We start from the raw sequence: 13482 nt of genomic DNA, 5'->3' as shown, positions 1-13482 counted from the left end.
CTCAATTCATTTGTTTATCTTCGTGTTGTCTGATTTCCTCTTTGTGTGTATGTGTGTGTGTGTGTGTTTCTTAAACAGTGTTATGATGTCAGTGCGTTTTCTGAATCGCTGTGTTTGCATAGCGTTTTCTAACTGGTTTACGTACAGCGTTATCTCATTTGTTTCATTTCGATTAATGCTTCTTTTATAGAGTTTTCTAATTAGTTTCGAGCTTCATGTTTTCGAAGGATTTTTTTGTTTGTTTTCTAAGTGTTTTTCTAATTAACTTTGATGTTGCGTTTTCTAATATGCTATATTTTGTAGTTTGAATATGTGTTTTCTAAAGCTGTCTGATTTTTTTTAGTGTTTTCTACCGTGTTTCAGGTGTCCGTTTTTTACGTTTAATGATTGCCTTTTGCGTTTTCTGGGCGTTTTCTAATTAAACTTATTCTTGTGTTTTCTAATTTATTATGCATTTTCTAGGCGTTTTTTTTTTCAATTTAACTTGCCGTTATGTTTTCGAATTTGCTTTATGTTTTCCCGGGCGTTTTCTAATATCGCTTTTTCTTTTTATGCGTTTTCTAATGAGCGTTGCGTTTATTTAAACGTGTCGGCGTATTCGCTCTGCGCGCCTGCGTAGCGTTTTCGTAATGGACGTTTCTTTTTGTATAGCGTTTGATGAGCTCTGAATTATACAAGTTTCGTTTTGCGTTTTTTTTTTAACTTATTAGTATTTATCTCGCGTTTTTCGACGTAGCTTCGGTCTTTATTAGCGTTTTTCGACGTAGCTTCGGTCTTTATTAGCGTTTTTCGACGTAGCTTCGGTCTTTATTAGCGTTTTTCGACGTAGCTTCGGTCTTTATTAGCGCTTTTCGACGTAGCTTCGGTCTTTATTAGCGCTTTTCGACGTAGCTTCGGTCTTTATTAGCGCTTTTCGACGTAGCTTCGGTCTTTATTAGCGTTTTTCGACGTAGCTTTTTGATTTTTTTGCGTTTTTTTTACGTAGCTTAGCTTTGTCTTAGGCTCTTTGGCGTTGCTTTGTTCCGTCTTAGCGTTATTTTTTTTTTTTTTTGACGTAGCTTTGCTCTTTCTTAGCGTCTTCAACATAGCTTTGCTCTTTCTTAGCGTCTTCAACATAGCTTTGCCCTTTCTCAGCGTCTTCAACATAGCTTTGCCCTTTCTTAGCGTCTTCAGCATAGCTTTGCCCTTTCTTAGCGTCTTCAACATAGCTTTGCTCTTTCTTAGCGTCTTCAACATAGCTTTGCCCTTTCTCAGCGTCTTCAACATAGCTTTGCCCTTTCTTAGCGTCTTCAACATAGCTTTGCCCTTTCTTAGCGTCTTCAGCATAGCTTTGCCCTTTCTTAGCGTCTTCAACATAGCTTTGCTCTTTCTTAGCGTCTTCAACATAGCTTTGCCCTTAGCGTCTTCAACATAGCTTTGTTCTTAGCCTTCCACGCAGCTATGTGCGCTTTGTCGCCGTTTTTTTCTCCCTTAATTCGCTCTGGTGATCGCTTGGATGGGGGGGGGAGAGGGATGTTCAGGGACATCCCCCTCCATCCCTTTAGGGGGGGGATTCAATAACATCCCCCTCCTTCCCCATGTGGGGGATTCAATAACATCCCCCTCCTTCCCCTTAGGGGGATTCAGGAACACCCCCCCTCCTTCCCCTTAGGGGAATTCAGGAACATCCCCCTCCTTCCCCTTAGGGGAATTCAGGAACACCCCCCTCCTTCCCCTTAGGGGGATTCAGGAACACCCCCCTCCTCCCCCTTAGGGGAATTCAGGAACATCCCCCTCCTCCCCCTTAGGGGGATTCAGGAACACCCCCCCTCCTTCCCCTTAGGGGAATTCAGGAACACCCCCCTCCTTCCCCTTAGGGGGATTCAGGAACACCCCCCTCCTTCCCCTTAGGGGAATTCAGGAACACCCCCCTCCTTCCCCTTAGGGGAATTCAGGAACATCCCCCTCCTCCCCCTTAGGGGAATTCAGGAACACCCCCCTCCTTCCCCTTAGGGGAATTCAGGAACACCCCCCTCCTTCCCCTTAGGGGAATTCAGGAACACCCCCCTCCTTCCCCTTAGGGGAATTCAGGAACATCCCCCTCCTCCCCCTTAGGGGAATTCAGGAACACCCCCCTCCTTCCCCTTAGGGGAATTCAGGAACATCCCCCTCCTTCCCCTTAGGGGGATTCAGGAACACCCCCCTCCTTCCCCTTAGGGGGATTCAGAAACATCCCCCTCCTTCCCCTTAGGGGAATTCAGGAACATCCCCCTCCTTCCCCTTAGGGGAATTCAGGAACACCCCCCTCCTTCCCCTTAGGGGAATTCAGGAACATCCCCCTCCTCCCCCTTAGGGGAATTCAGGAACATCCCCCTCCTCCCCCTTAGGGGAATTCAGGAACATCCCCCTCCTTCCCCTTAGGGGGATTCAGGAACACCCCCCTCCTTCCCCTTAGGGGGATTCAGAAACATCCCCCTCCTCCCCCTTAGGGGGATTCAGGAACACCCCCCTCCTTCCCCTTAGGGGGGATTCAATAACATTCCCCTCCCCCCCTTGGGGGACTCAGAAACACCCCCTCCTTCCCCTTTGGGGGGGGGATTCAGCAACAACATCCCCTCCTCCTCCTCCTTCCCCTTTACTACTAATTATCTCTAATGACCCCATTGTCCTCCCCTCCCTCCCTCCCTCCTTCTATTATCCCCCTCCCTCCCTCCCTCCCTTCCCTCCCTCCCTCCCTTCCCTCCCTCCCTCCCTCCCTCCCTCCCTATTTTTTTCTTCTTCTTCCATTCTCTCTCTTCGTCCTTCTTGATCGCCATTGTTGTATTGCTTATTGTGGCCCGTGTGTGTGTGTGTGTGTGTGTGTGTGTGTGTGTGTTCCTGGTCTTTGTTGCTTGAGGTGGGGGTGTGGGGGGAAGATTGTGTGGGTGGGTGGTTGGTTGGTAGAGGGGGAGGGGTGGTATGGTGTGGGTGGTGGTGATGGAGGGGTCTGGTGTGGGTGGTGGTGGTGGGGGGGTCTTGTGTGGGTGGGTGGTTGGTCGGCAGGGGGGGTGGGGTGTGTCTGGTGTGGGTGGTGGTGGTGGGGTGGGCTTGTGTGGGTGGGTGGTTGGTTGGCAGAGGGGGGTGGGGTGTGTCTGGTGTGGGTGGTGGTGGTGGGGTGGGCTTGTGTGGGTGGATGGTGGGGCTTGTGTGGGGGGGATGGTGGGGGGATGCGTTGTGTGGGTGGATGGTGGGGTGGGCTTGTGTGGGTGGGTGGTTGGTTGGCAGAGGGGGGTGGGGTGTGTCTGGTGTGGGTGGTGGTGGTGGGGGGTCTTGTGTGGGTGGTGGTGGGGGGTTAAGGGGGGTGGGGTGTGTTTGGTGTGGGTGGTGGTGGTGGGGGGGGTCTTGTGTGGGTGGTGGGGGGGTTGCGTTGTGTGGGTGGATGGTGGGGGGGTTGCGTTGTGTGGGTGGATGGTGGGGGGGTTGCGTTGTGTGGGTGGATGGTGGGGGGGGGTTGCGTTGTGTGGGAGGATGGTGGGGGGTTGCGTTGTGTGGGGGGATGGTGGGGGGGTTGCGTTGTGTGGGTGGATGGTGGGGGGTTGCGTTGTGTGGGTGGATGGTGGGGGGTTGCGTTGTGTGGGTGGTGGTGGTGGGGGGTTGCGTTGTGTGGGTGGATGGTGGTGGGGGGTTGCGTTGTGTGGGTGGATGGTGGGGGGGTTGCGTTGTGTGGGTGGATGGTGGGGGGGTTGCGTTGTGTGGGTGGATGGTGGGGGTCTTGTGTGGGTGGATGGTGGGGGGTTGCGTTGTGTGGGTGGATGGTGGGGGGTTGCGTTGTGTGGTGGTGGGGGGTTGCGTTGTTTGGGTGGATGGTGGGGGGTTGCGTTGTGTGGGTGGATGGTGATGGGGGGTTGCGTTGTGTGGGTGGATGGTGGTGGGGGGTTGCGTTGTGTGGGGGGATGGTTGGGAGGTTAATGAGGGGGAAGGGGGGGGAGGGGAAGGGGAAATTGTATTGTTATGTGTGTAGTTTTACATTCATGGGCAGGGAGGGCCATTCTCCCAGGCTGAGAGAGAGAGAGAGAGAGAGTAGAGAGGGGAGAGAGAGAGAGAGAGAGTAGAGAGGGGAGAGAGAGAGAGAGTAGAGAGAGAGAGAGAGAGAGAGAGTAGAGAGGAGAGAGAGAGAGAGAGAGAGAGAGAGAGTAGAGAGGGGAGAGAGAGAGAGAGAGAGTAGAGAGAGAGAGAGAGAGAGAGAGAGAGAGAGAGAGAGAGAGAGAGAGACTTTGCTTATCCTGTTCTTTTCTTCTACTGCTCTTATTGAAGGGGACTGCAATTCTCCCCCACCCCCTCACACACCCTTTTTTTTTTTAAGTGGTGTTTTAGACCAGACCCTCCCGCTTGGGGGGTTCTCTGTGGTGGTCCGTGCCTGCCTCTGTGCATCTCTCTCGCTCTCACTCTCTCTCTCTCTCTCTCTCTCTCTCTCTCTCTCTCTCTCTCTCTCTCTCTCTCTCTCTCTCTCCCCTCTCTACTCTCTCTCTCTCTCTCTCTCTCTCTCTCTCTCTCTCTCTCTCTCTCTCTCTCTCTCTCTCTTACCTCTCTCTCTCTCTCTACCTTACGATGGTTTGGGAGGTCTTCATGATTTACCCACTGTGGGAGAAAGAGGGGTTCAACGCTTTGCAGAATGTGGTTCATGATTTACCCACTGTGGAAGAAAGAGGGGTTCAACGCATTTTCAAAGTGTGGTTCATGATTTACCCACTGTGGAAGAAAGAGGGGTTCAACGCATTTTCAAAGTGTGGTTCATGGTTTAGCCACTGTGGGAGAAAGAGAGGTTCAACGCATTTTCAAAGTGTGGTTCATGGTTTAGCCACTGTGGAAGAAAGAGGGGTTCAAGGCATTTTCAGAGTGTGGTTCATGGTTTAGCCACTGTGGGAGAAAGAGGGGTTCAACGCATTTTCAAAGTGTGGTTCATGGTTTAGCCACTGTGGGAGAAAGAGGGGTTCAACGCATTTTCAAAGTGTGGTTCATGGTTTAGCCACTGTGGGAGAAAGAGAGGTTCAACGCATTTTCAAAGTGTGGTTCATGGTTTAGCCACTGTGGGAGAAAGAGGGGTTCAACGCATTTTCAAAGTGTGGTTCATGGTTTAGCCACTGTGGGAGAAAGAGGGGTTCAACGCATTTTCAAAGTGTGGTTCATGGTTTAGCCACTGTGGGAGAAAGAGGGGTTCAACGCATTTTCAAAGTGTGGTTCATGGTTTAGCCACTGTGGGAGAAAGAGGGGTTCAACTCATTTTCAAAGTGTGGTTCATGGTTTAGCCACTGTGGGAGAAAGAGGGGTTCAACGCATTTTCAAAGTGTGGTTCATGGTTTAGCCACTGTGGGAGAAAGAGGGGTTCAACGCATTTTCACAGTGTGGTTCATGCTCAACCGTTTTTTCTGAGTGGGGGGGGTTCTTCTTCAGCTCTGAGGGTTCAAAATATTTTTCAAAGTGGGTCATGTTCAACAGTTCTTCTTCTCAGTGTGTGGGGGCCCCAGTTCCTCCTCAACACTGACGATTCGAAACATTATTTCCAAAGTGGTTCAATGTTCAACAGTTCTTGGTCTCAGTGTGTGTGTGTGTGTGTGTGTGTGTGTCAGTCCCTCCTCACCACTGGCAAAGTTCAGGTTCAGGTGGGGGAGGGCAGTGGGTTTGTTCACAGTCGTGGAGGGCAGTTCACGACGGTCAGGGCCCAGCTAACAGGGGGACCTGCTGCTCTGTAACGAGGTCATGTGTCATAAAGGAGAAAATGGGAGTGTGGGGGGGAACTGGCTGGCTTGCTCTCTCTCTCTCTCTCTCTCTCTCTCTCTCTCTCTCTCTCTCTCTCTCTCTCTCTCTCTCTCTCTCTCTCTCTTCCTTCCCCCCCAAACCCCATGCCTCTACAACCCACACCCCCCTCCCCCATGGTCATCACTCTCTCTCTCTCTCTCTCTCTCTCTCTCTCTCTCTCTCTCTCTCTCTCTCTCTCTCTCTCTCTCTCTCTCTCTCTCTCTCTTCCTTCCCCCCCAAACCCCATGCCTTTACCACCCACACCTCCCTCCCCCATGGTCAACACTCTCTCTCTCTCTCTCTCTCTCTCTCTCTCCCTTCCCCCCAAACCCCATGCCTCTACCACCCACACCCCCCTCCCCCATGGTCAACACTCTCTCTCTCTCTCTCTCTCTCTCTCTCTCTCTCTCTCTCTCTCTCTCTCTCTCTCTCTCTCTCTCTCTCTCTCTCTCTCTTCCTCCCTCCTCTCCTCCTTGCCTTGGTCACCCGAAGAAAGATTGGGACACATTCCGTGGTCGGAGTTATGATTTAATTCATCCCAGGCAGCAGCAAGCACCAGTAATGATAAGCGGACGGTTGTTACTGGGATGGTTGTGACTGGGATGGTTGTTACTGGGAGGGTTGTTATTGGGAGGGTTGTTACTGGGATGGTTGTTACTGGGATGGTTGTTATTGGGATGGTTGTTACTGGGATGGTTGTTATTGGGAGGGTTGTTACTGGGATGGTTGTTATTGGGATGGTTGTTATTGGGATGGTTGTTACTGGGATGGTTGTTATTGGGATGGTTGTTACTGGGATGGTTGTGACTGGGATGGTTGTTATTGGGATGGTTGTTACTGGGAGGGTTGTTATTGGGATGGTTGTTACTGGGATGGTTGTTACTGGGATGGTTGTTATTGGGATGGTTGTTACTGGGAGGGTTGTTACTGGGATGGTTGTTACTGGGATGGTTGTTAGTGGGAGGGTTGTTACTGGGAAGGTTGTTACTGGGATGGTTGTTACTGGGAGGGTTGTTACTGGGATGGTTGTTACTGGGATGGTTGTTACTGGGATGGTTGTTATTGGGATGGTTGTTACTGGGATGGTTGTTACTGGGAAGGTTGTTACTGGGATGGTTGTTACTGGGAGGGTTGTTATTGGGATGGTTGTTACTGGGAAGGTTGTTACTGGGATGGTTGTTACTGGGATGGTTGTTATTGGGATGGTTGTTACTGGGAAGGTTGTGACTGGGATGGTTCTTACTGGGATGGTTGTTACTGGGATGGTTGTTACTGGGATGGTTGTTACTGGGAAGGTTGTGACTGGGATGGTTCTTACTGGGATGGTTGTTACTGGGATGGTTGTTACTGGGATGGTTGTTACTGGGAAGGTTGTTACTGGGATGGTTGTTATTGGGATGGTTGTTACTGGGATGGTTGTTATTGGGATGGTTGTTACTGGGAAGGTTGTGACTGGGATGGTTCTTACTGGGATGGTTGTTATTGGGAAGGTTGTTACTGGGATGGTTGTTACTGGGAAGGTTGTTACTGGGATGGTTGTTATTGGGATGGTTGTTACTGGGAAGGTTGTGACTGGGATGGTTCTTACTGGGATGGTTGTTATTGGGAAGGTTGTTACTGGGATGGTTGTTACTGGGATGGTTGTTACTGGGATGGTTGTTATTGGGATGGTTGTTACTGGGAAGGTTGTGACTGGGATGGTTCTTACTGGGATGGTTGTTATTGGGAAGGTTGTTACTGGGATGGTTGTTACTGGGATGGTTGTTACTGGGAAGGTTGTGACTGGGATGGTTCTTACTGGGATGGTTGTTATTGGGAAGGTTGTTACTGGGATGGTTGTTATTGGGAAGGTTGTTACTGGGATGGTTGTTACTGGGATGGTTGTTACTGGGATGGTTGTTATTGGGATGGTTGTTACTGGGAAGGTTGTGACTGGGATGGTTCTTACTGGGATGGTTGTTATTGGGAAGGTTGTTACTGGGATGGTTGTTACTGGGATGGTTGTTACTGGGATGGTTGTTATTGGGATGGTTGTTACTGGGAAGGTTGTGACTGGGATGGTTCTTACTGGGATGGTTGTTATTGGGAAGGTTGTTACTGGGATGGTTGTTACTGGGATGGTTGTTACTGGGATGGTTGTTATTGGGATGGTTGTTACTGGGAAGGTTGTGACTGGGAAGGTTGTTACTGGGATGGTTCTTACTGGGATGGTTGTTACTGGGATGGTTGTTACTGGGAAGGGTTGTTACGAGAGGGGCTGTTGTGCCTCACACACGCCTCTGACTCAACTCAACTCTCTCTCTCTCTCTCTCTCTCTCTCTCTCTCTCTCTCTCTCTCTCTCTCTCTCTCTCTCTCTCTCTCTCCTCTGTTTCTCAACCATGCCTGTAAAAAATTTGAAACCTGTGTTTGGTAATGCCGCTCGAGAGTCTAAATAGAGTTTTGAAAGACAGGAGGAGGAGGAGGAGGATTGTGAGGGGTGGGAATGGTGAGGGGAGGATCAGTGAGGGGGGGATAGTATTGAGGGGGTGCAAGGGCGGAGGGGGGAGTAGAGGGGAAGAGCTAGGTAGGATATAGGGTGAGGGGAAGGGTGGGTGGGTTACGTGGTCGGAAGGAGGGGCGAGGAGGAGGAGGAGGAGGTCAGAAGCTCATTGCAGTCCATCGTGTTTACAAAGGGGGGGTGTGTGGGGTCGTCCCCCCCCCCCAGTGCTTGCCTCTGTTTATTTCCCCCGCTTCACAGGGTCCCCGGGGGGGGGGGACCCCTCCAATCTGGGGATCTGTTTCGGGCCCCGTCTGGGGTAACCAATGTTTTCGGGCCCTTCTGTTGTTGGATTTCTTGGCTCCCCCCGTGTGTGTGTGTGTGTGTGTGTGTGTGTGTGTGTGTTGGGGACACTGGCGGGGTGTAGTTGGGGGGGGGTGGCTGGTACACCAGGAGAGGGTGTAGTCGTAAGTGGGTGGGAGAGGGGAGGGTGGAGGGGTCTGAATAGAAGTATACAAGTGGTGTAGAGACCTGTGTAGACGGCGGGTTTCTAGCGTGTCGGATGTTCTCTATTGCCCCGCGGATGGTTTCTGTGGTGTCACCTGCCTGTTCTCTCATGTGTCACCTGGGTGTTCTTTATAGTAGCACATTTTTGTTCTCGCCAGGGATGTGGCCAATGTGGCCAACCAGGGATTGTGGTCGGTGTGGCCAGCTAGGGATGTGGCTAGTGTGGCCAACCAGGGATTGTGGTCGGTGTGGCCAGCTAGGGATGTGGCTAGTGTGGCCAGCCAGGGATTGTGGTCGGTGTGGCCAGCGAGGGATGTGGCCAATGTGGCCAACCAGGGATTGTGGTCGGTGTGGCCTGCGAGGGGTGTAGCTGGTGTGGCCAGTGTGGACAGCTAGAGATGTAGCCGGTGTGGCCACCCAAGTATATGGCTGGTGTGGTGGCCAGCCAGGGGGGGGTTGTCTGGCCATTGTGGCCAGCCATGGGCGATGTGGTCGGTGTGGCCAGCCAAGTATGTGTGGCTGGCCACACACAGGAGGGCAGGGCTGGGAGGTGGGGTGAGGTTGGGGGGGGTCTGTCTGCTGGTCCGCTTGTGAGTGTGCAGGATTGTGTACACACGTCACTCTCTCTCTCTCTCTCTCTCTCTCTCTCTCTCTCTCTCTCTCTCTCTCTCTCTCTTTCTCGTCTCACCCACCCCAAGCATACGGCGGGATATATGTATGTATACAGTGTTTGGCGAGGCAATACATGTGGCATTTGGCGAAGCTTGGTTTACATATTTGGCGATATATATATATATATATATATATATATATATATATATATATATATATATATATATATATATATATATATATATATATATATATATATCAACTCTAGGCATGTATACATGGCATGTATGCTTGGGTTCACGTATACATGCCGTAGGTAGGTAGGTAGGTAGAGAGAGAGAGAGAGAGAGAGAGAGAGAGAGAGAGCGATGGTGACGCGATGGGGCAAGTATAAGGTGACGGCCTCCTTCATGACGTGTGTGTGTGACGGTATGGAGGCGTCGTTGTGGTGTGTGTGTGTGACGGTGTTGTGACGGTCTCCGCCTCGGGGGTGTGGTGGTGACGCTGGACCACAGTCTTGTACACACGGTGAACCCGGATGGATGATTTGTGTAGACGGATGATTCCTTCTGGTGGCTGATGTAGGGTTAGATCCTCCTCAGATGTGAGAGTAGGGCTTCATTCTTGGACGACGGGATCGGATCCCTCGTACAGTCGGAGCGACGACTGTTCGGAAGAAGAGAAATGTGTGTGTGTGTGGCATTCGAGCAAGAGGCCCCAGTTTCGTATGGGGAGGGCGGGGCTGGTAGTACAGCTACACCAAGTTTCTTCGTTGAGTGAGTGGTGGAATTGTAGGTCCCGAGTGAAGGAATTGGAAAGTTCCTGAGTGAGAGGAGGAAGGGAAGGGTGTGTGCCTGTGTCTGTGTGTGTGTGTGTGTGTGTGTGTGTGTGTCTGAGAAAGGCACATTGTCAGGAAACTGGGTTTCACAGGCATCAAACTTAACCGGGTTGGGCCTGCGCCTCACTTGGACATCCTGCATCAAGTCTCGAGTTTATAGACGAAGTTCTGGCGAGACGAGAAACGTTGATCGAGCGGCGGTCTCGGGGAGGAAGTGGAGGAGGAGGAGGAGGGGGTGTGCATTGTTGGGTCGTCGGCGGCACACGGGTGCTCTCTGGAGGAGGAGGAGGAGGAGGAGGATGGGTGGGTGTTTGCTGAGGAAGGAAATGGGTTGATGAAAAGGGGGGGGAGGGAGAAACGTAATGGAACCCTTGGGGGTAGGGTAGTGGGTGGGTGGTGGACACTTCCGTTGATAGAGAAAGATGGAGAGGCTGATCCATCACTAATTACAGAGATAGATCGGCCAGAGGGGAAGCTAGATATGATGGAGCGAAGCGAGGGAGGGAAAAACAAGAAGGGAAGTTGAGGTGAGGGAGGGCTGCCCGCTCCTCCTCCCAACCCACACACACACACACATTCTTGAAGGGTTTCTGATGTATCCAAGTGCTACAAGAGTAGGATGCTCACAAAACTCTCGTAGTTTGGGGGGGTTCGAACCTGAGGACCATAGGAACGAGGTGTAGTGAAAAGAGGAGAAAACTAGTAAAAGGAAGAGATGAGGAAATTAAGGCAGGAAGGTTGTATTTCCCTGCCAGGGTCGGCTGGGTGTTCTACACCCTACTGACACAGAGGGTGTAAGATGGTTCCGGCCAGCACTTGAAACACACTCTCCTAAGTTTAAGAGGGTGGGACAATGACGGATGATCTCTCTCTGATGGATGAGGATGTGGTGTGGATGATAGTCTCTGTAGGTTGATACTCTGATTGTCACAGTACCTAATCACCAGTTACAATGGTACTCTGATTGTCATTCTACCTAATCACCTGTTACAGTCCGGCTGTTACTTAACCTAACCACCAGTTTACAGCGTTACTGACCATATTGGTACTCACGTCTGCCTCTCGTCTTGCCCCCTACAGGTGACGGGCGTCGTGGGTCGAGCTGAGACACTCTCCTCCTTGTTCTTCCTCGGGGCGCTCATAGCGTACTCGGGTGCCACGGCGCGACAGGTCCGTGGCCCCAGGGGCCTTCGGGTGGCCACGGACTGGCGGCTCCTCCTGCTTGCCATGGCCCTGGCCACCACCGCCATGCTCTGCAAGGAGCAGGGGATCACCGTCATTGCCATATGTGCCGTCTACGAGCTCTTCATTGTCCAAAAGGTAAGTCCCCTGCAGTGTGTAGGGCTGGAGGGGGAAATCTAGGGGTGTGAGGTGAGTACATGGGAAGACCACAGTTGTGGGTCTGAGAGGAGGTTCTATGCTGGAGGAGATAGTGTATGAGATCAGGAGACCTGAGGGTCTGTCAGGATGTTATCTGCTGGAGGACAGTACATGGGAGTGCCAGATAACACAAGAGATGATGGTCTATGACGAGGTTATCTGCTGGAGGACAGTACATGGGAAGGACAGATAACACAAGACCTGATGGTCTATGACCAGGTTATCTGCCGGAGGACAGTACATGGGAAGGACAGATAACACAAGACCTGATGGTCAATGACGAGGTTATCTGCTGGAGGACAGTACATGGGAAGGACAGATAACACAAGACCTGATGGTCTATGACCAGGTTATCTGCTGGAGGACAGTACATGGGAAGGACAGATAACACACAAGACCTGATGGTCTATGACGAGGTTATCTGCTGGAGGACGGTCATAGTCCAAAGTCATTATCTCTGCAGGTGGAGACAGGACAGTAAAGCAGTAGACAGGTGGAGACAGGACAGTAAAGCAGTAGACAGGTGGAGACAGGACAGTAGAGCAGTAGACAGGACGAAAGCCAGGAGGTAAATGATGAAGACAAAGACGTGTGAGGGAGGAAGTGTATTGTGTTTATATATCATGTTATCCGGGTGTAGGTGTGGTAACACCGCCCGCGAGAGGCCGCCCTTCACGGGGGCTCCATCATCGTCAGTACAATGAGAGGAATACAGTCTCGTCGAAGATTCTCCCGTCCCCAAAGGAGTCCACCTTACTCTCCTGCAGCGTGGAGGGTCTCGCCTCGAAGTTGTGGGAACCTTACAACAAGGTGTCCTGTGTTTGCATACTGATGTTATTATTATCATTATTATTATTATTATTATTATTATTATTATTATTATTATTATTATTGTTATTATTATTATTATTATTATTATTATTATTATTATTGTTATTATTATTATTACACATGACTCTGGCATGACTGTAGCCAGAGAACTGTTAACAGGGTGTTGCCGGACTTGTAAGGACACACTCTCAGAGAACCACCTCTTTACCCCCTGTTGTTTATTACTTCTGGAGGAGGGTGAGGAGGGGGAGAGCAGCACGCCCTCCAGGAGATCTCTCTCACAGTCGTGCTCCTCCAGGAGGGGGGGAAGTCTTTGGGTAATGAGTCTTGATAGCAGAGCGGCGGGAGAGGTGGGATGTAAGGACGCATTGTGTCGTCGCTGCTTCCCTTGAGCACCACACACCTCGCCTGGGCCTGTGGCCGACGACGACACAGAGAGAGAGAGAGAGAGAGAGAGAGAGAGAGAGAGAGAGAGAGAGAGAGAGAGAGAGAGAGAGAGATCTAGGGAAAGGGAAAGAAACGTGTGAGACGCTGAAACACTCTGCCACCTGTATAAGGAAGGCCCATACCACCAACACCTCCCTTGGTTCCGGGGATGGCCGGAGTAAGTAGCGTGGAACTTATATTATTTTTTTCCTCCTCCTCCTCCTCCTCCTCCTCCTCCTCTTCCTCCTCCTCCTCCTCCTCTTCCTCCTCCTTCCCCCGACTACAAATTTGTTGAGGAACTCGTGACCGACGCTGGGCGGGAGGCGATAAATTGGGGCCCCCCGGAATAAGAGATGCCCCGCTGCTGGGGGGAAATCCTGCGGGGAGCGATAAATTAAGGCGGGCAACGGCCCGTGTGACACTGGGCAAACATGGACTCGCCGACCATTGATCTGCCCGACGTCCGCCGCCCCTTCTGATGCCGCCCACACCCACCCACCCACCCGGCCGGCCACTCCACACACTCGCACACACCTGGGGAATTCTCTGGGGCGGGGCGGGGCGGCCCGTGGCTTAACCGCCAGGCGAGAGAACAAGACTGGAGGAGTGTGTGTAGCCCCGGGGCGCCGGCCGCGCCGTGGCCAGCTACGAGGCGAC

At 51.6% G+C, this 13482-nt stretch overlaps 1 protein-coding gene across 1 annotated transcript in view; it reads left to right on the top strand.

The window, feature by feature from the left end:
• LOC139761610 (protein O-mannosyl-transferase Tmtc3-like) overlaps nt 1–13482 on the top strand; it is a 1067352-nt gene that overhangs the window by 706821 nt on the left and 347049 nt on the right. Inside the window, exon 5 of the mRNA XM_071685868.1 lies at nt 11269–11508. Coding sequence (XP_071541969.1) covers nt 11269–11508 — 240 coding nt within the window. The remainder of the gene's footprint in view (nt 1–11268; nt 11509–13482) is intronic.

This window comes from Panulirus ornatus, chromosome 41, assembly GCF_036320965.1.
Source record: "Panulirus ornatus isolate Po-2019 chromosome 41, ASM3632096v1, whole genome shotgun sequence".
Classification (NCBI taxonomy): Eukaryota; Metazoa; Arthropoda; class Malacostraca; order Decapoda; family Palinuridae; genus Panulirus; species Panulirus ornatus.
Note: the sequence above shows the minus strand (reverse complement) of the source record. Positions and strands in the feature narration are given on the sequence as shown.